This window comes from Salmo salar, chromosome 02, assembly GCF_965601325.2.
Source record: "Salmo salar chromosome 02, fSalSal1, whole genome shotgun sequence".
Taxonomy (NCBI): domain Eukaryota; kingdom Metazoa; phylum Chordata; class Actinopteri; order Salmoniformes; family Salmonidae; genus Salmo; species Salmo salar.
Genome location: NC_138292.1, coordinates 76,515,539 through 76,540,000, shown reverse-complemented (window position 1 = coordinate 76,540,000; position 24,462 = coordinate 76,515,539). Strand labels below are relative to the sequence as shown.

At 42.4% G+C, this 24,462-nt stretch overlaps 1 protein-coding gene across 3 annotated transcripts in view; it reads right to left on the bottom strand.

Moving 5' to 3' along the window:
• Positions 1–14,470, bottom strand: part of LOC106593274 (dynamin-2) — a 47,464-nt gene extending 32,994 nt beyond the window's left edge. For all 3 annotated transcript variants that reach the window (XR_014382060.1, XR_014382061.1, XM_082967179.1), the window contains exons 1-5: positions 13,989–14,470; positions 10,239–10,312; positions 6,602–6,751; positions 1,508–1,608; positions 1–99 (exon numbers count right to left, since the gene is read on the bottom strand). The exon at positions 1–99 is cut by the window's left edge and continues 4 nt beyond it. Coding sequence is in view for 1 of the 3 variants with exons in the window: in XM_082967179.1 (XP_082823305.1) it covers positions 1–99; positions 1,508–1,608; positions 6,602–6,751; positions 10,239–10,312; positions 13,989–14,149 (585 nt within the window). In the remaining 2 variants the exon portion in view is untranslated. The remainder of the gene's footprint in view (positions 100–1,507; positions 1,609–6,601; positions 6,752–10,238; positions 10,313–13,988) is intronic.
• Between the last annotated feature and the right edge of the window lie 9,992 nt (positions 14,471–24,462).

Sequence of the window (24,462 nt, the reverse complement as noted above, 5' to 3'; positions counted from 1 at the left end):
AGGGTCGACCTCCTTAGATATCTTGAGAGCATCAGAGTTGGCCAGATCCTGGTTAGCTGGAGTCACAGCCAGGATCAGACAGGATTCTTTAGTTATGAACTGCATATAACAGGATCAGACAGGATTCTTTAGTTATGAACTGCATATAACAGGATCAGACAGGATTCTTTAGTTATTAACTGCATATAACAGGATCAGACAGGATTCTTTAGTTATGAACTGCATATAACAGGATCAGACAGGATTCTTTAGTTATTAACTGCATATAACAGGATCAGACAGGATTCTTTAGTTATTAACTGCATATAACAGGATCAGACAGGATTCTTAGTTATTAACTGCATAGAATATATACATTTTAGCACATAACATAGAAGATAAGACTATATTACTTTAAAGAGGCAATCAGCAGTTGAAACAATAATAAAGCTCTCTACTGACCCATGTTTCAGTATGAAGCTGAGGGATGGGCCTGGAGAAATGTAAACCCTCTCAAATTCATAGGCAGAGCTATGGATGCAAGGACTGACCATCCATGATATTAACATGATCGATTTAACCATGTTATGAGGCTATATAGTGTTTGTTTACATTTACATTGTTTACAACAACAACAAAAGTAAAACAAGCTTCTCTTTTGGGTTCTGATGCAGTGTGACAGATGAACTAAGCTCAGGAAGCACTAACACCTTGTATTCTTCAAGAGTCAATACGTGCATATCATTCACTTATAAGTCCAAAAATGGATGTAGCAACTGCTGATTGCCCCTTTAACATATACTTAGTTACCCCCTTTCCCTTTAACATATACTTAGTTACCCCCTTTCCCTTTAACATATACTTAGTTACCCCCTTTCCCTTTAACATATACTTAGTTACCCCCTTTCCCTTTAACATATACTTAGTTACCGCCTTTCCCTTTAACATATACTTAGTTACCGCCTTTCCCTTTAACATATACTTAGTTACCCCCTTTCCCTTTAACATATACTTAGTTACCCCCTTTCCCTTTAACATATACTTAGTTACCCCCTTTCCCTTTAACATATACTTAGTTACCCCCTTTCCCTTTAACATATACGTAGTTACCCCCTTTCCCTTTAACATATACGTAGTTACCCCCTTTCCCTTTAACATATACTTAGTTACTTGAACATGTACTTTGTTACTCTTTGGATATGAATTACACACAACATAGAATATATACTATATTACTTTAATATTTAATGAGTAGGTATGTCCAAACTTTTGACTGGTCCTGTATTATCTGCATCAGAAACACAGGTAACTGACTGCCTGAAACGTTCTAACCCAAAGTGAAGACATTTCAGGCTGAGGAGTGAGTTTCAATCACTCAATCCCCTTCTGTTATCCACTGAATAGAGAATAGGGTGCCATCTGGTCAAAAGTAGTGCACTATCTAGGGAATAGGGTGCCATTCTAGTCAAAAGTAGTGCACTATCTAGGGAATAGGGTGCCAGTTGGGACCGTAACCACAGTCTCTGACCTGCATCAGCATGTCTCTGATCTGGTGCTCGATGTCGATTGGCTGGTCTCCCACCGCTACCTTAGTCATCCCTGGTAGATCTATAAGAGTCAGGTTTAACACTGAGGAGGGAGGAGGGAGGGAGGGAGAGGAGGGATGGGAGGAGGGAGGGATGGGGTAGGGAGGGATGGAGGGGGAGAGCGGGAGAGGAGGAGGAGGTGGAGGGAGGGAGGGAGGGAGGAGGGTGGGGGGTATGGAGGGGGAGAGCATGAGAGGAGGAAGGAGAGGGACAGAGGGAGGAGGGAGGAGGGAGGAGGGAGGGATGGAGGGGAGAGCGGGAGAAGAGGAGGAGGTGGAGAGAGGGAGAGAGGAGGAGGGAGGGAGGGAGGGAGGGGGAGGGATGGAGGGGAAGAGTGGGAGAGGAGGAGGAGGTGGAGGGAGGAAGGAGAGGGAGAGAGGAAGGGAGGGGGAGGGAGGGAAAGAGGAGGGTGGGAGGAGGGACGGATGGAGAGTGGGAAGCAGGGAGGACCAAGGAGTGAGGGAGGGACAGAGAGAGAGGGAGAGATTAAACGATTCAATTCAAATGGAAAATGTATTTGCTCATTGCTCATCAATCTACAGAGATGGAGGTTTACACAGTAACGAGGGTGTTCACAAAGGGGTGTAGATGGGCCTTGGGATGAGAGATGTGTACCTAACCTGGACCGAGAGATGTGTACCTAACCTGGCCTGAGAGATGTGTACCTAACCTGACCTGGGAGATGTGTACCTAACCTGACCTGGGAGATGTGTACTGAACCTGACCTGGGAGATGTGTACTGAACCTGACCTGAGAGATGTGTACCTAACCTGACCTGAGAGATGTGTACCTAACCTGACCTGAGAGATGTGTACCTAACCTGACCTGAGAGATGTGTACCTAACCTGACCTGGGAGATGTGTACCTAACCTGACCACTGACTGTAGCAGAACATAGGATGTCATTGGAGATGTTGGTGGCTAGAAAACCATGGGAGACTGGTAGGGACTATCTGATAGACTCAGTCCTAGATATATCAGTGAACCACCACCAAACTCCAGTGAACCATGGAAGCAATAGGAGATCAGGAACAGGAGACAGAGTCAATGCAATAGCTATTCTCAAGCCAGTCGCTATAGTAACGGCATGGAACTAGACGATAGTAACGGCATGGAACTAGACGATAGTAACGGCATGGAACTAGACGATAGTAACGGCATGGAACTAGACGATAGTAACGGCATGGAACTAGACGATAGTAACGGCATGGAACTAGACGATAGTAACGGCATGGAACTAGACGATAGTAACGGCATGGAACTAGACGATAGTAACGGCATGGAACTAGACGATAGTAACGGCATGGAACTAGACGATAGTAACGGCATGGAACTAGACGATAGTAACGGCATGGAACTAGACGATAGTAACGGCATGGAACTAGACGATAGTAACGGCATGGAACTAGACGATAGTAACGGCATGGAACTAGACGATAGTAACGGCATGGAACTAGACGATAGTAACGGCATGGAACTAGACGATAGTAACGGCATGGAACTAGACGATAGTAACGGCATGGAACTAGACGATAGTAACGGCATGGAACTAGACGATAGTAACGGCATGGAACTAGACGATAGTAACGGCATGGAACTAGACGATAGTAACGGCATGGAACTAGACGATAGTAACGGCATGGAACTAGACGATAGTAACGGCATGGAACTAGACGATAGTAACGGCATGGAACTAGACGATAGTAACGGCATGGAACTAGACGATAGTAACGGCATGGAACTAGACGATAGTAACGGCATGGAACTAGACGATAGTAACGGCATGGAACTAGACGATAGTAACGGCATGGAACTAGACGATAGTAACGGCATGGAACTAGACGATAGTAACGGCATGGAACTAGACGATAGTAACGGCATGGAAGACTAGACGATAGTAACGGCCCATGGAACTAGACGATAGTAACGGCATGGAACTAGACGATAGTAACGGCATGGAACTAGACGATAGTAACGGCATGGAACTAGACGATAGTAACGGCATGGAACTAGACGATAGTAACGGCATGGAACTAGACGATAGTAACGGCATGGAAACTAGACGATAGTAACGCATGGAACTAGACGATAGTAACGGCATGGAACAGACTATAGTAACGGCATGGAACTAGACTATAGTAACGCATGGAACTAGACTATAGTAACGGCATGGAACTAGACTATAGTAACAACATGGAACTAGACTATAGTAACAACATGGAACTAGACTATAGTAACAACATGGAACTAGACTATAGTAACAACATGGAACTAGACTATAGTAACAACATGGAACTAGACTATAGTAACAGCATGGAACTAGACTATAGTAACAGCATGGAACTAGACTATAGTAACAGCATGGAACTAGACTATAGTAACGACATGGAACTAGACTATAGTAACGACATGGAACTAGACTATAGTAACGACATGGAACTAGACTATAGTAACAACATGGAACTAGACTATAGTAACAACATGGAACTAGACTATAGTAACAACATGGAACTAGACTATAGTAACAACATGGAACTAGACTATAGTAACAACATGGAACTAGACTATAGTAACAACATGGAACTAGACTATAGTAACAACATGGAACTAGACTATAGTAACAACATGGAACTAGACTATAGTAACAACATGGAACTAGACTCTGGCGCAAATGAGGGGTATTTTGAAGTATGCATCATGGGTCGTGTTAATGGTAGCAGGGTTTACCTTGGTAGCATTGCTGGGATATCACCTTCTGAGGGCATTTGATGTTGAAACGTATTTACAGTGCCGATTTACCTCAGGATGAGGTAACCCACTATCAGGTGACCATGGAGGAGGAGATGGGGAGCAAAGTGAATATAATATGGCATTAGATCACCTTTTGTAACCTGTGGCTGAATGGGGGAAGACTGGATGAAAGCATGAGGAGGTTTTTTAGGTCCTTCATTTTTGTGGGACCCAGCAAAACAATATCCCGAAGGCATAGAGTCAGGCCAAGAGAGAGTGGGAATCGTCATGTTATCAAATGTAGTTTTTTTCTTGGCATATATAATTATGCATAGTTTAAGGCATTATTAATACTTGTTATGTTTTGTGTTTCTTTTGCTTTCAAGTCTTGTGCGATCACTCTCTTAGGAACCCAAAGGAGGAAATGGAGGAAGTCAAAAGCTCCAGCTGAAAAGGAGGAAGTCAAAAGCTCCAGCTGAAATGTCATTATCAGTTGTCCGACGAGAGATGGAAATAAGAGTGTCCATAGAGTAATTACAGATCAGAGGGCATTAGTCTTGGAGGTGTAAACAAAATAATCAACCGTGAAAGTTAATCATGTGTTATTTTCTGTTCATTTATAAGTCATTTCAAAGTTTATGTGATGTTGAACAGTATGGAAATACTATTCAAAAAGGAGGGACTGTTGGGTTGTAGTTTGAAATACTTGCTATACTATTTCTTTTTTTCACCTTTATTTAACCAGGTAGGCTAGTTGAGAACAAGTTCTCATTTACAACTGCGACCTGGCCAAGATAAAGCAAAGCAGTGCGACAGAAACACAGAGTTACACATGGAATAAACAAACGTACAGTCAATAACACAATAGAAAAAAAGGAAGTCTATATACAGTGTGTGCAAATGGTGTGAGGAGGTAAGGCAATAGGCCGTAGTAGCAAAGTAATTACAATTTAGCAGATTAACACTGGAGTGACAGCTGAGCAGATGATAATGAGCAGATGATGGTGTGTAAGTAGTGATACTGGTGTGCAAAAGAGCAGCAAAGTAAATAAAAACAATATGGGGATGAGGTAGGTAGATTGGATGGGCTATTTACAGATGGACTATGTACAGCTGCAGCGATCGGTTAGCTGCTCAGATAGCTGATGTTTAAAGTTAGTGAGGGAAATGTAAGTCTCCAGCTTCTGCGATTTTTGCAATTCGTTCCAGTCACTGGCAGCAGAGAACTGGAAGGAAAGGCGGCCAAAGGAGGTGTTGGCTTTGGGGATGACCAGTGAGATATACCTGCTGGAGCGTGTGCTATGGTTGGGTGTTGTTATCGTGACCAGTGAGCTGAGATAAGGCAGAGCTTTACCTTGCAAGACATAGATGACCTGGAGCCAGTGGGTCTGGCGACGAATATGTAGCGAGGGCCAGCCGACTAGAGCATACAGGTCGCAGTGGTGGGTAGTATATGGGGCTTTGGTGACAAAATGGATGGCACTGTGATAGATTACATCCAATTTGCTGAGTAGAGTATTGGAAGCTATTTTGTAGATGACATCGCCGAAGTCGAGGATCGGTAGGATAGTCAGTTTTACTAGGGTAAGTTTGGCGGCATGAGTGAAGGAGGCTTTGCTGCGAAATAGGAAGCCGATTCTAGATTTGATTTTGGATTGGAGATATTTGATGGAAAGTTTACAGTCTAGCCAGACACCTAGGTATTTGTAGTTGTCCACGTATTCTAGGTCAGAACCGTCCAGAGTAGTGTGCTAGTCGGATGCTAGTCGGGCGGGCGGGTACGGGGAGCAATCGTTTGAAAAGCATGCATTTGGTTTTACTAGCGTTTAAGAGCAGTTGGAGGCCACGGAAGGAGTGTTGTATGGCATTGAAGCTAGAAGTTAATGGTTACGGTCACTGATAAGGTTGGATAGCTGTGGATTAGTGAGGAATGTGGGCCGAGGTCAGGTCAGATGAAGGGAGAAGGAACAGTTTTATTAAACACGTCACTTGACTTCCTGCCTAGCAACATAGATGTAGTGTTTAGAGGTGCAAGCAGAAGACTCTGTCTGAAGGAGGGTATAAATACTGGTGCTGCTGGAAACTTTGTCTTGTGCAGCTGTTTGACCCAGTGGGTGAATACATTTGGTTTGAGCTTTGACTAGTTGTCTATTAGTTGTTCACTCTGTTTATCAGAACCTAACAAAGCATAACTGCATTCAGGACTGTGTGCTTTGTATTTTCGTGTGTGACTGTTTGCATGCGTCTGTGCTTGAACATATGTCCATGAGTCTCTCTCGCTCTGTGTGTGTGTGTGTGTGTGTGTACCATTAGGGGAATAGACTCGGAGGTTAATGGGAACAGCAGAGATTCCCTTATTGGACCCAGTGATGCGATCAGTCTCGGCCTCAATCTCCAAACGCACCTCATCAAAGTCCACAAACTTACGACCTTTACAATGAAGGAACTCAGCATACTCTGTTATTAAGGACAGAAGGATAGAGAGAGAGAGAGAGAGAGAGAGAGAGAGAGAGAGAGAGAGAGAGAGGAGAGAGAGAGAGAGAGAGAGAGAGGGAGAGAGAGGAGAGGAGAGAGGAGGAGAGAGAGAGAGAGAGAGAGAGAGAGAGAGAGAGAGAGAGAGAGAGAGAGAGAGAGAGAGAGAGAGAGAGAGAGAGAGAGAGAGAGAGAGAGAGAGAGAGAGAGAGAGAGAGAGAGGGGGGAGGGAGGGACATAGAGAAGAGGTTCAATCGAGAGAGAAAACATCTGTAAGTCACCACAAAAACAAAGCATGTCATGACTTGCATTTACATTTTACATTTAAGTCATTTAGCAGACGCTCTTATCCAGAGCGACTTACAAATTGGTGCATTCACCTTATGATATCCAGTGGAACAACCTCTTTACAATAGTGCATCTAAATCTTTTAAGGGGGGGGGGGGGTTAGAAGGATTACTTTATCCTATCCTAGGTATTCCTTAAAGAGGTGGGGTTTCAGGTGTCTCCGGAAGGTGGTGATTGACTCCGCTGTCCTGGCGTCGTGAGGGAGCTTGTTCCACCATTGGGGTGCCAGAGCAGCGAACAGTTTTGACTGGGCTGAGCGGGAACTGTGCTTCCTCAGAGGTAGGGGGGCCAGCAGGCCAGAGGTGGATGAACGCAATGCCCTCGTTTGGGTGTAGGGACTGATCAGAGCCTGAAGGTACGGAGGTGCCGTTCCCCTCACGGCTCCGTAGGCACTTGTTTGTGAGAGACTTCAGAAAGTATTCACACAACTTGACTTTTTCCACATTTTGTTGTGTTACAGCTTGAATTTAAAATGGATTAAATTCAGACTGTGTTACTGGCCTACACACAATACCCCAGAATGTCAAATTTGAGTTGTTTTTAGAAGTTTTGACAAATTAATTAAAAATGAAAAGCTGAAATGTCTTGAGTCAATAAGTATTCAACCCCTGTGTTATGGGGAGTCTAAATAAGTTCAGGAGTAGAAATGTGTTAACAAGTCTCATAATAAGTTGTATGGACTCACTCTGTGTGCAATAATAGTGTTTGACATGATTTTTGAATGACTACCTCATCTTTGTACCCCACACATACAATTATCTTTAAGGTCCCTCAGTCGAGCAGTGAACCTGGTTCAAACTGCTTTCCAACAGACACTGGGAGACAAATTCACCTTTCAGCAGGACAATAACCTAAAACACAAGGCCAAATATACACTGGAGTTGCTTACCAAGACGACATTAAATGTTCCTGTCTGGCCTATTTACAGTTTTGACTTAAATCAACTTGAACATCTCTGGCAAGACTTGAAAATGGCTGTCTAGCAATGGTCAACAACCAACCTGACAGACCTTGATTATTATGGAAGCTATTTTGGTCAAGATGGGGGATTTTTAGACAAGGTCCATTCTAGAGTTCTAAGGTGATTTTTAGACAAGGTCCATTCTAGAGTTCTAAGGTGATTTAGACAAGGTCCATTCTAGAGAGTTCTAGGTGATTTTTAGACAGGGTCCATTCTAGAGTTCTAAGGTGATTTTAAGACAGGGTCCATTCTAGAGTTCTAAGGTGATTTTTAGACAGGGTCCATTCTAGAGTTCTAAGGTGATTTTAAGACAGGGTCCATTCTAGAGTTCTAAGGTGATTTTTAGACAGGGTCCATTCTAGAGTTCTAAGGTGATTTTAAGACAGGGTCCATTCTAGAGTTCTAAGGTGATTTTTAGACAGGGTCCATTCTAGAGTTCTAAGGTGATTTTAAGACAGGGTCCATTCTAGAGTTCTAAGGTGATTTTAAGACAGGGTCCATTCTAGAGTTCTAAGGTGATTTTTAGACAGGGTCCATTCTAGAGTTCTAAGGTAATTTTTAGACAGGGTCCATTCTAGAGAGTTCTAAGGTGATTTTTAGACAGGGTCCATTCTAGAGAGTTCTAAGATGATTTTTAGACAGGGTCCATTCTAGAGAGTTCTAAGATGATTTTTAGACAGGGTCCATTCTAGAGTTCTAAGGTGATTTTAAGACAGGGTCCATTCTAGAGTTCTAAGGTGATTTTTAGACAGGGTCCATTCTAGAGTTCTAAGGTGATTTTAAGACAGGGTCCATTCTAGAGTTCTAAGGTAATTTTTAGACAGGGTCCCATTCTAGAGAGTTCTAAGGTGATTTTTAGACAGGGTCCATTCTAGAGTTCTAAGGTGATTTTTAGACAGGGTCCATTCTAGAGTTCTAAGGTGATTTTTAGACAGGGTCCATTCAAGAGTTCTAAGGTGATTTTTAGACAGGGTCCATTCTAGAGTTCTAAGGTGATTTTTAGACAGGGTCCATTCTAGAGTTCTAAGGTGATTTTTGGACAGGGTCCATTCTAGAGTTCTAAGGTGATTTTTAGACAGGGTCCATTCTAGAGTTCTAAGGTGATTTTTAGACAGGGTCCATTCTAGAGTTCTAAGGTGATTTTTAGACAGGGTCCATTCTAGAGTTCTAAGGTGATTTTTAGACAGGGTCCATTCTAGAGTTCTAAGGTGATTTTTAGACAGGGTCCATTCTAGAGAGTTCTAAGGTGATTTTTAGACAGGGTCCATTCTAGAGAGTTCTAAGGTGATTTTTAGACAGGGTCCATTCTAGAGAGTTCTAAGATGATTTTTAGACAGGGTCCATTCTAGAGAGTTCTAAGATGATTTTTAGACAGGGTCCATTCTAGAGTTCTAAGGTGATTTTAAGACAGGGTCCATTCTAGAGTTCTAAGGTGATTTTTAGACAGGGTCCATTCTAGAGTTCTAAGGTGATTTTAAGACAGGGTCCATTCTAGAGTTCTAAGGTAATTTTTAGACAGGGTCCATTCTAGAGAGTTCTAAGGTGATTTTTAGACAGGGTCCATTCTAGAGTTCTAAGGTGATTTTTAGACAGGGTCCATTCTAGAGTTCTAAGGTGATTTTTAGACAGGGTCCATTCTAGAGTTCTAAGGTGATTTTTAGACAGGGTCCATTCTAGAGTTCTAAGGTGATTTTTAGACAGGGTCCATTCTAGAGTTCTAAGGTGATTTTTAGACAGGGTCCATTCTAGAGTTCTAAGGTGATTTTTGGACAGGGTCCATTCTAGAGTTCTAAGGTGATTTTTAGACAGGGTCCATTCTAGAGTTCTAAGGTGATTTTTAGACAGGGTCCATTCTAGAGTTCTAAGGTGATTTTTAGACAGAATCCATTCTAGAGTTCTAAGGTGATTTTTAGACAGGGTCCATTCTAGAGTCATTCTATGGTGAGATCAGTTTTCTACATTTCTCCCTCATTCTCCTTTACTGATACTTTATCATAACATGTCTTCATGTGTCTTCGTCTGTGTGTGAGTGTGCTTGTTTGTGTGCTTATGTGTGTGTGTGTGTGAGTGTGCTTGTTTGTGTGCTTATGTGTGTGCTTATGTGTGTGTGTGTGCATTCCTGTGTGTGTGTGTGTGCGTGCGTGCGTGCGTGCGTGAATCCACCTGCTTGGTTGTTGACCAGTTTAAGGACGAGAGGTCTGCGGGTCACAATACCAGAGCCTCGGGGCAGAAAGTCCCTTGAAGAAACACAGATTATTTAACACACACACACACACACACACACACACACACACACACACACACACACACACACACACACACACACACACAGTGAGATCACTCAGTGATTTCCATAACATGTTCACTGTTAATAATTGTTCATCACACTCTTAGCATTTCTTTTCTATCTAGAACCTAAAAGGGTTATTCAGCTGTCCCCAGAGGAGAACCCTTTGTTCTAAGAGTGTCCACTTTTTTTAATGTAACATTGTGCTTTGGCACTATCATCAATACGTCATGCCAACAAAGCTAATTGAAATTGAATTGAGAGAGAGGGAAAAACAGTGAGAGAAAAAAGAGAGAGAGATACAGGGAGAGAATGAGAGGGGGAGATTGAGGGAGAGAGATAAAGGGAAAGAGAGAGATACAGGGAGAGAATGAGAGGGGGAGATTGAGGGAGAGAGATAAAGGGAAAGAGAGAGATACAGGGAGAGAATGAGAGGGGGAGATTGAGGGAGAGAGATAAAGGGAAAGAGAGAGATACAGGGAGAGAGAGAGATACAGGGAGAGAATGAGAGGGGGAGATTGAGGGAGAGAGATAAAGGGAAAGAGAGAGATACAGGGAGAGAATGAGAGGGGGAGATTGAGGGAGAGAGATAAAGGGAAAGAGAGAGACCGAGAGAGATAGAAATAGGTCATTTGACTCTCAATACGATGGAAATCAAATCATTTGCATCAACCCAGGGCCCTGAAAGCGTGTGTGTGTGTGTGTGTGTGTGTGTGTGTGTGTGTGTTAAATCCAGGACAGTAAGGGGGAGGGGAAGACGGACAGTCAAGTTTCTCCCAACCAACCACTATTGCACACACACACAGTATTTTAGGGCTGACCCCAATTAGTTGACTGGTCGATTGTTTGGTCGTTAGGCTGTTGGTTGACCAAGATTGTTTTAGTCGAGCAGTAACAAATACATATATATTTGCACCCATCTCAGGGCACTAATCCATTGCGGAGGCCTAGACTAAAAGCCTATTTATACTTGATCCGAAAATATGGTCAGAGGCTCCATATGGAGGATGTGACGCAATTGCGGAGCCTCCAGAGGCCAAACGGCGCTCCCTACCGCATCGCCATGCGCCTCCCAAATGTTGTACCAATGCCGAGGGCTCTGTACAGCTCTGCATTGACATGATTGGTTGACGGTAGGTGGGGGGGGGGGCGGTGACATCCTGTAGAAAACACAAACTCACTTCCTTGACAACAGCTCTGCACTGCTCTGCCAAGTGCAAGAAGCATGAATGCCCTGACTTCTCCTGAGGCAGTATCACCATAAATGCTGCATGGCCAATGCAGAAGTCAGATTGACCATGCAGCGCCCAGACGCACAATGTACTTCTCTCTGCAGAATGCGCTCTCTCCCGCCAATTTGTGAACATTGTTTCATAACTTCATTGTGTGAATTGTTTGCGTCTGATTGTTAGTGTCTATCAATTCTCCATTATATATACATTTCACCAATAGTACATTTACTGTTAATTGCTATCATTTCTAATCTACAATGCTTGTTACTTTGGTTACGGTCATTTCTGTTCATGTATTCAATATAAAAAAAATGATCAGGAGATTTTCTACCTGCAGGCTGCAATGTTTTTATTTGTTGGCTTTATGTAGACTATATTTACATAGTTGACAATGGCAATATAAGTTACTTTTTAGGTTTGTATCATTTTCATTTAGATTTGGATAGAATGTTGATTAACCACATGACAATGATTTAGAGATATGAAGACGTTATTACAAATGAAATGAAACCATAACTGGCACGCAGATCGGTAGAAATGGTAAGATAAATTGGTATTCCACATGAGAAAGGTGGCAACTTCAGGAGAGTAAAGTCAGAATCTGGGAAAGGTAGAAACTTCAGGAGAGTAAAGTCAGAATCTGGGAAAGGTAGAAACTTCAGGAGAGTAAAGTCAGAATCTGGGAAAGGTAGAAACTTCAGGAGAGTAAAGTCAGAATCTGGGAAAGGTAGAAACTTCAGGAGAGTAAAGTCAGAATCTGGGAAAGGTAGAAACTTCAGGAGAGTAAAGTCAGAATCTGGGAAAGGTAGAAACTTCAGGAGAGTAAAGTCAGAATCTGGGAAAGGTAGAAACTTCAGGAGAGTAAAGTCAGAATCTGGGAAAGGTAGAAACTTCAGGAGAGTAAAGTCAGAATCTGGGAAAGGTAGAAACTTCAGGAGAGTAAAGTCAGAATCTGGGAAAGGTAGAAACTTCAGGAGAGTAAAGTCAGAATCTGGGAAAGGTAGAAACTTCAGGAGAGTAAAGTCAGAATCTGGGAAAGGTAGAAACTTCAGGAGAGTAAAGGAGGAGAATATACAACTTTCAGGCGACCAAGATTGTTTTTAGTCGGGGACAGCCCTAACAAACACACACACACACACACACACACACACACACACACACACACACACACACACACACAGGTGGGGGGTACTCCCTTTAAGAGTGTGCTCCTAATCTCAGCTCGTTACCTGTATAAAAGACACCTGGGTGCCAGAAATCTTTCTGATTGAGAGGGGTCAAATACTTATTTCCCTCATTAAAATGCAAATCAATTTATAACATTTTTGACATGCATTTTTCTGGATTTTTTTGTTGTTATTCTGTCTCTCACTGTTCAAATAAACCTACCATTAAAATTATAGACTGATCAGTTCTTTGTCAGTGGGCAAACGTACAAAATCAGCAGGGGATCAAATACTTTTTTCCCCCTCACTGTACATACATACATCACTTCTTCCTAACTGTTTAGCCCTGACCAAGCAGGCAGGAAGGAAGAGAGTGATCACTCTACATCCCAAATGGAACCCTATTCCCTATGTAGTGCACTACTATTGATTAGGGCAAATAGGGTGTAGTGCACTACATAGGGAATAGGATGCTATTTCGAATACAGACCGTACGTTGACCCCTAGACTTATTGCAACCACCACACACACAACCGTCCACCAGAGATGACGTCACAGCTTATGACATCACCACCCAGCCACCCCATCAATGCCCCTACTGTCTATCTCTCTGAGAAACACACAGGCACACAAACAGAAACATACACACAAGAACACATGCACACACAGGATCCATGTTAAAGTTCGATAGGATAGAGGCAATATAACAGACAGACATACTGTGGGTCTATGAGCTGATTACTGTGAGAGAGAGAGAGAGAGACTCAGTCTCTTCCCCCCTTTCTCAAACCCCCACTATCTCTCTCCCCCCACCCCACGCCCTTTATCCCTTAATTTTGACAGCTAGTTGCGCAAAGTGCGTAAACTTTATTCGTGAATAAACTCGCTCATCAGAACCGGAAAAAAGACGTGACAACTCGTAGACCCGATGTTGCTTCGTTGGCTACTTTTACGCCATGCAAGGGACGGTATATATAGCACATAACTTGCACTACAAACTTTATGTAAAAAGCCCCAAAGCTCCGCCAGCATGCACCCAACCCTTCACTTTATATAGGTTGACTATCCACCGAAGTCGTACATATATATATGTGTATAGACTTCTATACTCAACCCATAACCCGTTACCCAGCTCTGGTCCAGAGCGTTAGTGCGCGTTCCCTCTTTCACTCATAAATGTATGAACGCGTAATAACGCCAAGGACCAGAGGTAACCATTACTACTCACCTTCCAACGAAATTCTCCAGAACGGAGCTTTTCCCGGCGCTCTGCCCTCCGACCACGGCGATTTGTGGCAGGTCCATGTTGCAGCTCTGGCCGATGCAGCTGAAAGCGTCCTGGAGCTTGTTGATGAGGGGAATAAGGTCTTCCATACCCCGGTTCCCCATGGCTGCTCTTCTCTCCGGCGGGCTCAACTCAGCCTTCTCGAAGAGACAGGGAGGGAGAGAGAGAGTCCGAGAGAGAGATGGGTCGGATCTTTGCGCTCTCTCACTTGCGAACTGGAGTTTCCTTTCACGGAAAAAGCGTAAAAGTCAAGTCGACTGTTAAAACGTGATTGTTGTCAGATTTGGGTTAGGCTCAGTAACTAGATTCTAAATAAGAGGGCTACAGTGACGCGCTATTTAAATGAATAGAAAAGACGGAATAGGAAACTACAGTGATAAAACTTCAGTCAGTCATCATCCGGTCAGGCGACACGCAGACTCTGCTCCAGACCGTGGCTCCGCCTGTCATCCACTTTACATCTCTTCTCATTGGTCATCACAGTGTCTGTCAACGTATAGGAGGTGCCTACTGTATGATTGGTTTTCGTGCGTTGTGAAAATTGACGTTAGACACGCCTCCGTGGACCCGGAAAAGTCCTGCTATTGGCCGCATAGGGTGTCAATCAAATACCCTTCTCCCCGCCCATTCTCAAAAGTTTAGTGCCTTTCTCTCCTTTGCATCCTCTCCATTGACTCCTTTTATTTGACCTTACTTCAACTACACTGATCTGAAAGAGCCGAATAGGTGAAACACACACCAGTTTGTGTCAAAGCTTTATTTCTCTTGAGATAATCAGACAAACTGGAGTGTTGTGTTTAGAGCTAGATGCAAAACAAATCACATTTTATTGGTCACATACACATGGTTAGCAGATGTTATTGCAAGTGTAGTGAAATGCTTGTTCAAACACAAAAATGTGAATAACTAGATCTATTGATACAGTAGCTTACTATACAGCATTGATATTAAGCATTGATATAAAGCATTGACATACAGCATTGTTATAAAGCATTGACTTTATAACAATCACTGATTTAGCAACATAATGTCTCCTATTCAAAGGTAAAGGCCTTTTACAGTACAACACTCCAACAGAACAGAAAAGGAAGTACAGGTACAGGAATATAATCAGTAATCTCCCCACGACAACAATGGGATTATTTAACACACAGAGTAAATTTGACAAACCATAGATTTGATCAACCACAATCATTTACGTCACAAAAATACAATGTCTCGTATTTGAAGTTTAAGGTATTTTATAGCAGCCTACACAACCTGGTCTCAGAGCATTTCGTATTATTCTGTATGTAAATCTGGGTTAGGTGAAGGATTTGCTAGCATGCTAAGTAGTTGAAAAGTTGCTATTTAGCTAAAATGCTAATGTTGTCTGTTGTGAGATTCCAACTCACAACCTTAAAGTTGCTAAATGTTCGCCTTATACGCCCACCTATCCACCCTGACCAATTAGCCTCCTTTCGTTTTTCTCTTATATAACCATCTCTATTATGTAACCAGACCAAACGTAACATGGAAAGTCTTGGATTTACTTACAGAACAATATGAAATGCTCTGAGACCAGGTTGGCCTACAGCACAGAATAGAAAATACAGTCACAGGAATATAATCATTAAAGCTGCAATATGTAACTTTTTTGGGGCGACCTGACCAAATTCATATAGAAATGTTAGTTATAGATCTGTCGTTCTTATCGAAAGCAAGTCTAAGACGCGGTAGATCTGTTCTATGTGCACTATTTCTATGTTTCCCGTTCTTAGAGTTTGTTTTTCACATTCTTAAGTGTCGTTTTTGCATCTTTTACTTTCGGTTTTGTGCACCAGCTTTAAACAGCTAAATATACAATATTTTTGGTTATGGAAAATATATTTCACAGTGGTTTAGATGGTACAGTGATTCTCTGCACTATACTTGCTTGTTTTGTCACATAAACTGAAATTAGGTGAACTATTTAAGCAATAAGACCAGAGGAGGTGTGGTATATGCCCAATATAACACGGCCAAGGGCTGTTCTTACGCACAACGCATCGCGGAGTGCCTAGACACAGCCCTTAGCCGTGGTATATTGGCCAAATATCACAAACCCTGAGGTGCCTTATTGTTATTATAAACTGGTTACCAACGTAATTAGAGCAGTAAAAATAAATGTTTTGCCATACCCGTGATATACGGTCTGATATACCATGGCTGTCAACCAATCAGCATTCATGGCTCGAACCACCCAGTTTATAATAGAATTTTAGCAACCAGGGAATTTCTGCATAGTGTCTATTTCTGAACTCATGATGTCCATATCTGAAGTCATGATCACTGTCAACAACATTTATCTGTTACAATGTCCATATCTGTAGTCATGATCACCGTCAACAACACCCCATCAGGTCACATGGTTGGGTTAGAACAGGAGTGTGACTGTGTTTCCATGGAGACCCAGGTGTTCCTCCAGGACAAAGGAGGTTACTCTACCTGGCTTAGGGACACTGAAGAGCCCTCATTTCAAACCCTAAACCCTGGGTAGACTCAGTGAATGTGGTCTGGAATGTGTACAAGGGAGTCATTGTGTCAGAGTAGACCTCGTAGAAGGACAGAATGCCAGCTGGCCAGTCCAGAAACACTCCTACTCTGGGGGGTGGAGGGGAGGAGGACAGGCCTTTCTGGGGTTTAGGAGGGTTGATGAGGGGCAGAGCAGGTACACGAGTGACTTCACTATTGTGGTGAGCAGTGTAACGATGCCCAGAGCAGTCCAGACACCAAGTATGTGGACACCTGCTCATCAAACATCTCATTCCAAAATCATGGACATTAATATGATTCCTGAGGTGCTGATCTGTTGCACACTCTACAACCACCGTGATTATTATTATTTGACCCTGCTGGTCATCTATGAACATTTGAACATCTTGGCCATGTTCTGTTATAATCTCCACCAGGCACAGCCAGAAGAGGACTGGCCACCCCTCAGAGCCTGGTTCCTCTCTAGGTTCCTGCCTTTCTAGGGAGTTCTTCCCTAGCCACAGTGCTTCTACATCTGCATTGATTGTTGTTTGGGGTTTTAGGATGGGTTTCTGTATAGCATTTTGTGACATCGGCTGGTGTAAAAAGGGCTTTATAAATACAATTGATTTATTGAAGTAAATGTGATAATATGGAGTTGGACCCCAGATTCGTCCGTCAGACTGCCAGATGGTGAAGCGTGATTCATCACTCCAGAGAACGCGCTTCCACTGCTCCAGAGTCCAATGGCGGAGAGCTTTTCACCACTCCAGCCGACTCTTGGCATTGCGCAAGCTGATGTTAGGCTTGTGTGCAGCTGCTCAGCCATGGAAACCCCTTTCATGAAGCTCCCGACGAACAGTTCTTGTGCTGACATTGCTTCCAGAGGAAGTTTGGGACTCGCTAGTGAGTGTTGCAACCGAGGACAGACAATTTTTATGTAATACGCACTTCAGCACTCTGCGATCCCGTTCTGTGAGATTGTGTGGCCTACCACTTTGTGGCTGAGCCGTTGTTGCTCCTAGATGTTTCCCCTTCACAATAACAGTACTTACAGTTGACCTGGGTAGCTCTAGCAGGGCAGAAATTTGACAAACTGTGTTGTTGTGAAGGTGGCAATCCTATGACGGTGCCACATTGAAAAGTTACTGAGCTCTTCAGTAAGGCAATTCTACTGGCAATATTTTGCTATGGTGATTGCATGGATGTGTGCTTGATTTTATACACAGACAGCAACGAGTGTGGCTGAAATAGCCAAATCACTCATTTGAACGGGTGTCCACATACTTTTGTATATATAGTGTCTATATAATAGTGTTTATTAAAGGAAGATTCTTGCTTGCCTGGTGACAGAAGTTAGCATTTCTCTGTTATGGTGTCAGTTAGACTTTGTATTGTCTCTGAGAGAACAAGAAAGAACTGAGGAACACATTTGAAAAAGTAGGAAACCACAACTGGCTGGGATTGTGCCAGGAGACAGCGAGTGAGAGAGAGTGGCAGGGGAAGAAGAGAGAGAGAGAGAGACAGGACTGCAGCAAGACCCAACCTATAGTAATCAGGAATGTTTTTTTCTAAATCACATACCATAACTATCATACTGGTGGCAGCCGGCCAGATCCGGCCCGTACGTTAATTTATACTGGTGGCTGCCCGCCAGATCATTCATTTATACTGGTGGCCCTTTGAGAAATTCTGAACATGAATAAAATCCAGCCAAAATCTGATTTTCAGTGCCAAAATGACAACCACTATGGTTGTCTAGTGTTTTCTAGCTGTTTTTAGCCGTTTCTAGCACCTATGTGGCATGTTGATTCTTTCTTCATATGAATTTGTGTTTGAACGGTAGTGTTCAAGCTACACAATATTATGACCCCATTGCTGAAAGAAACGACTAAGGAACACGCCTTATGCTTCCCTCTATGACTCAAGGACTGGTTAGAAGGGAGTGAGACAACACCTAGTGACCGTGGGAAATTACTTCAAAGCATCCTTCAGACTGGAATTTGGTATTAGCTGATTTGATATGTGTTATTTATTGAGATGCTTACTTTTTCATATGATTTTAAAATTACCTAATTACTTTTAAGAAGCTATTGATCGTTTGTAATTAAAACAAAAATAATGGTGGGAGAGCCTTGTGTTTTTTCCTTGTCAATGATAAATGTTTTGGTTGCACATCGACTCACGTAAGTTGAGCGCCCTCCACTTCTTTCCTGATTACTTTTAACATGTAATATTAAGAAAAGTGCTTTATTGGTAGTTGTGATTTTTTTTATACAGTTCTTCCCAAAGTATAATCGCAGGTTGTCACAGGCCGGCTCATAACCTGTGGCAAAAATAGGGGACATGAACAGGTATAGGCCAGTCAAAAGGTTCTTTATCCTGTTGGGGATAGGGGGCAGTATTTGCACGGCTGGATAAAAAAACATACCCGATTTAATCTGGTTACTACTCCTGCCCAGTAACTAGAATATGCATATAATTGTTTGATTTGGATAGAAAACACCCTAAAGTTTCTAAAACTGTTTGAATGGTGTCTGTGAGTATAACAGAACTCATTTGGCAGGCCAAAACCTGAGAAGATTCCAAACAGGAAGCGCTCTCTCTGACTATTTCTTGGCCTTCTTGATCATCTCTAACCAAAACAGGGGATCTCTGGCGTAACGTGACATTTTCTAACGCTCCCATAGGCTCTCAGAAGGCGCCAGAACGATGAATGGTGGCTTTGCAGGCCATGGCTGAAAAACATTAGCGCATTTGGTAAGTGGTCGATCTGAGGACAATGAGACTGGAGGCGCGTGCGCAAGCCGACACCATGTTTACTTTCACTCTCTTTGAACGAAAACAACGACTCCCGGTCGGAATATTATCTCTTTTTTACGAGAAAAATAGCATAAAAATTGATTTTAAACAGCGTTTGACATGCTTCGAAGTACGGTAATGGAATATTAAAAAATTTGTCACGAAACGCGTCACCCTTCGGATAGTGTCTTGAACGCACGAACAAAACGCCGCTATTTGGATATAACTATGGATTATTTGGAACCAAACCAACATTTGTTATTGAAGTAGAAGTCCTGGGAGTGCATTCTGACGAAGAACAGCAAAGGTAATCAAACTTTTCTAATAGTAAATCGGAGTTTGGTGAGTACCACACTTGGTGGGTGTCAAAATAGCTAGCCTGTGATGGCCGGGCTATCTACTCAGAATATTGCAAAATGTGCTTTCACCGAAAAGCCATTTTAAAATCGGACATAGCGAGTGCATAAAGGAGTTCTGTATCTATAATTCTTAAAATAATTATGTTTTTTGTGAACGTTTATCGTGAGTAATTTAGTAAATTCACCGGAAGTGTTCGGTGGGAATGCTAGTCACATGCTAATGTAAAAAGCTGGTTTTTGATATAAATATGAACTTGATTGAACAAAACATGCATTTATTGTATAACAATGTCCTAGGGTTGTCATCTGATGAAGATCAAAGGTTAGTGCTGCATTTAGCTGTGGTTTGGGTTTATGTGACATTATATGCTAGCTTGAAAAATGGGTGTCTGATTATTTCTGGCTGGGTACTCTGCTGACATAATCTAATGTTTTGCTTTCGTTGTAAAGCCTTTTTGAAATCGGACAGTGTGGTTAGATTATCGAGAGTCTTGTCTTTAAAATGCTGTAAAATAGTCATATGTTTGAGAAATTGAAGTAAAAGCATTTCTAAGGTATTTGAATATCGCGCCACGGGATTACACTGGCTGTTGAGAGAGGGTATTGTAAACCAAAAAAGGATTAACTTTAAAACAAAGAAAAAGGAATGAGGTGTGGAAATGTGATAATGTAGGGTGTAGGTAAGGTGCATGATGCATGAATCTGTGTGTGTGAACATGACTGAGTGAAAACTAAGTAAACCTACAAAACAGGATCATACCTGCAGGAGCAGGGAGAGAGTGGTTAGTGAAGCAGTTTTAAATACCCTGAGCCCAGGTGGCTCCAATCATGCCAGCTCCAATCACTAACGACCCTCCTCTGCCTGCAGGAGGAACCGCCCCTGCACTGCAGATGGGCCGTGACCCCCCCCCCCCTTAACTTCTCTAGGGCCAGTGGGACGATTTCGTCCCACCTACGTAACAGCCAGTGAAATCCCATGGCGCGTTATTCAAATACCTTAGAAATGCTATTACTTCAATTTGTCAAACATAGGCTCTCAGAAGGCGGCAAAACGCTGAATCGTGGCTTTGCAGGCTCTGGCTGAAACAAAGTACCGCGTTTGGGTAGTGGCTGGTTACAGTAGTGTGAGACTCGTGCCCGCGTCGACCGAAAGCTTTGTTTTCTTTCCTCTGTTTAGCTAAATGGACATTCCCGGTCGAAATATTATTGCTTTTTTACGAGAAAAATTGCATAAAAATTGATTTTAAACAGCGGTTGACATGCTTCGAAGTACGGTAATGGAATATTTAGATTTTTTTTGTCACGAATGGCGCCATGCGCGCGACCCTGATTTACCATTTCGGATAGTGTCTGGGACGCACGAACAAAACGCCGCTATTCGGATATAACGATGGATTATTTTGGACCAAACCAACATTTGTTATTGAAGTAGCAGTCCTGGGAGTGCATTCTGACGAAGACAAAAAAGGTAATCAAACTTTTATAATAGTAAATCTGATATTGGTGAGTGCTAAACTTGCCGGGTGTCTAAATAGCTAGCCAGTGATGGCTGGGCTATGTACTTAGAATATTGCAAAATGTGCTTTCACCAAAAAGCTATTTTAAAATCGGACATATCGAGTGCATAGAGGAGTTCTGTATCTATAATTCTTAAAATAATTGTTATGCTTTTTGTGAACGTTAATCGTGAGTAATTTAGTAAATTGTTAGCAAATTCCCCGGAAGTTTGCGGGGGGTATGCTAGTTCTGAACGTCACATGCTAATGTAAAAAGCAGTTTTTTGTTATAAATATGAACTTGATTGAACAAAACATGCATGTATTGTATAACATAATGTCCTAGGTGTGTCATCTGATGAAGATCAAAGGTTAGTGCTGCATTTAGCTGTCTTCTGGGTTTTTGTGACATATGCTAGCTTGAAAAATGGGTGTCTGATTATTTCTGGCTTGGTACTCTGCTGACATAATCTAATGTTTTGCTTTCGCTGTAAAGCCTTTTTGAAATCGGACAGTGTGGTTAGATAAAGGAGAGTCTTGTCTTTAAAATGCTGTGAAATAGTCATATGTTTGAAAAATTTTAGTTTTTGTATTTGAGGAATTTGTAATTCGCGCCACGCCTATCATTGGATATTGGAGCAGGTGTTCCGCTAGCGGAACGTCTAGATGTAAGAGGTTAAAGTTTGATGAAAATGTTACAAAGCTCCCTAACTCTGGGCATGGAACGCAGTAGACCTAGTGTTTAACTTTAAGCTATTTGAGAACCTGAGCAAATAAATGGGAGGGAAAGTTAGACCCCTGATCTGACTGGATGATTTTTGGAATCCCAAATGTTGAAATAAATTGAGTTAACGCTTTTACTGATTTTGAAGTTACGGTACGCAAGGAAAAAGCTGCTGGATATCTAGTTGCTTGACACATAACAGTTAATAAGTAGCTATGACCTGACTTGGACCGTGGTAAAGGCCCAACACAATCGATAATAAGATGCTCAAAAGGTTGCCCTATGGCTGGTATTGGATACAAAGGTGCTGGCTTTACAACCTGGTTTGGCTTGCTTGTGCGCTGACATGTATGACAAGTTTTAATAAACTGAGCTACATCCCGCTTTAAACGTGGCCAGAAAAAAATAACGGAGTACGCGATCATAAGTTTCACGAACACCCATTTGACCTGCCACATCACCATGTGAAGTTTGCAACACTTCATTTCGCAAAGTAGTAGGTACAACTATTTGAAAGACTGGTTCTCCTAGACCCTGATCATAGTGTGGAACCCATTTCCTGACCAACAGACCATCAAGAAGAAAATAACACTGAGCACTATTCCTCACCACTGAATCAGGAACGACTTTATCAAACAGATCAGCCAAGGTAGTATCGGCCTTTTGCTCAGCTATCAATGAATCTCTAGAACTAGTCAACTGTTCTGTCTGGAGTTTGACTGGCAACTCAAGACTTTCTGGCTTACTCTCAACCTTATTATGAGAGGCAGCACAGGTAACAGCACAACGTCGAAATACCTCAGGAGACACACAGTTGCGATCTGGAGATACCCTTGCTGGGGACACTGAAGGTTGCTTCGTAAAGATGTTAAATTTGCCATCTGCCCACAGTTGACTACCTGCCAAGTCATTCCCCAAAATCATGTGGACTCCCTCTACTGGCAACTGGGGTCTAACCCCAACATCTACATCACCCTCTACCAGACCACATTTTAGGGTAACTTCATGTAAAGGAGAAGAGAATGGAACTAAACCCATACCATTACACATCTGCCAGTATCAGACTCCTTAGAGAACGGCAAAACAGATTCCAGAATAAAATAATCTAAAGCTCCAGTGTCTCTTAAGATCTTGATTGAAACATTTTGGTTGCCATCTTTCAGGGACACTACACCATCTGAAATAAAGGCTGGAAAATCAGTGGGAAGACTGAGAATCAAACTCAACTAGTGGCTGAAAAAGCTCACCCTGGTGGTCAGAGGCTGTAACAGGAGCTGCCATCACAGCAGGTTTAACTTGACCTGACTTTTTTGATTTAAGTAGAGGACAATCTTTCTTCCAATGTCCTTCAACTAAACAGTAGCGACAGGTATTAGCATTAACCGGTGCTTTAAGTCCTCCAGACCCAAACTTCTGCTGAGGCCTTTGGAAAGAAGCTCCAAAAAAGGTGACCTACTTTTCCTAGAAGTAAAGTTATTTTTATGGTACATGTCACTGACTCTCAATGGCTTTCATGTGTTAGCCTGTACTCGTCTGCAAGGACTGCTGCATCACTTGGCGACTTAACTTTACGTTCATTCATGCATGTAGCAACCTGGTCACACAGAATTTTTGAACTGTTCTAACACAATCAAATTAGACAGATCCTCAAAAGTACTAACTTCAGAAGCTGTACACCAACGATTAAATGCACAAGTCAAATCACGAACAAACTCAGAATAGGTTTGTGAATCTAACTTTCTCCTGTAACGAAAACGTTGACGATATGCCTCTGGCACAAGCTCGTAGACCTTCAGAACTGCTGATTTAACTTAAGCATACACTACTGTCAGCTACACTCAGTGCTGCAAAAGCCTCACATGCTTTACCTGTAAGTACACATTGCAACAACATAGTCATGTCCAAATCTGACCAAACTCTAGCTTACGCAATACGGTCAAATAAAGCAAAGTATGTGTCTGGATCTGACTCACCAAATTTAGGCAACAAACGAAGATTGTGAAACATCAAACTGTGGTAATTCTTTTGGTCTATTAGCATTTCTCAATCGCTCTAGCTCCCTCTGCTGCTCAAAAGTTAATGAAGGGCTAGACTGAAGTTGTACCCTCACTACTAGCAGACTGACCCCAAAACACACCTATTTCCCTAAGACCCTGCTTTAATTTAGCTTTAACAGTCTCATTTTTTTTATCAACAATCTCAATCTGATAATGTTCAGCAATTTCAATTAACTGCTCCTTAGTACACAACTCTAAGGCTACCTCTGAAGGAGCTTGAACAAAACCACTCAGAATGGAAGACATTTTCCTCAACCAATACAACAATTACAAATGCTCAAAAACAAAAACACAACTCACCTGCTGTCAGTCTGGGTTCAAGGACAGGAGCCACACACCACTAGCCTCCAAAAACAACTAACTGGCCCTGGTCTTCATGCAGTCACATGTGGTGGGGTTTTATGCACACAAAACCCGTGGAGTGGAAAAGACAACCAGAACTGGCGCCCCCCCCATAACCACGGAGGTGCTCCCGAGCCGATGTAG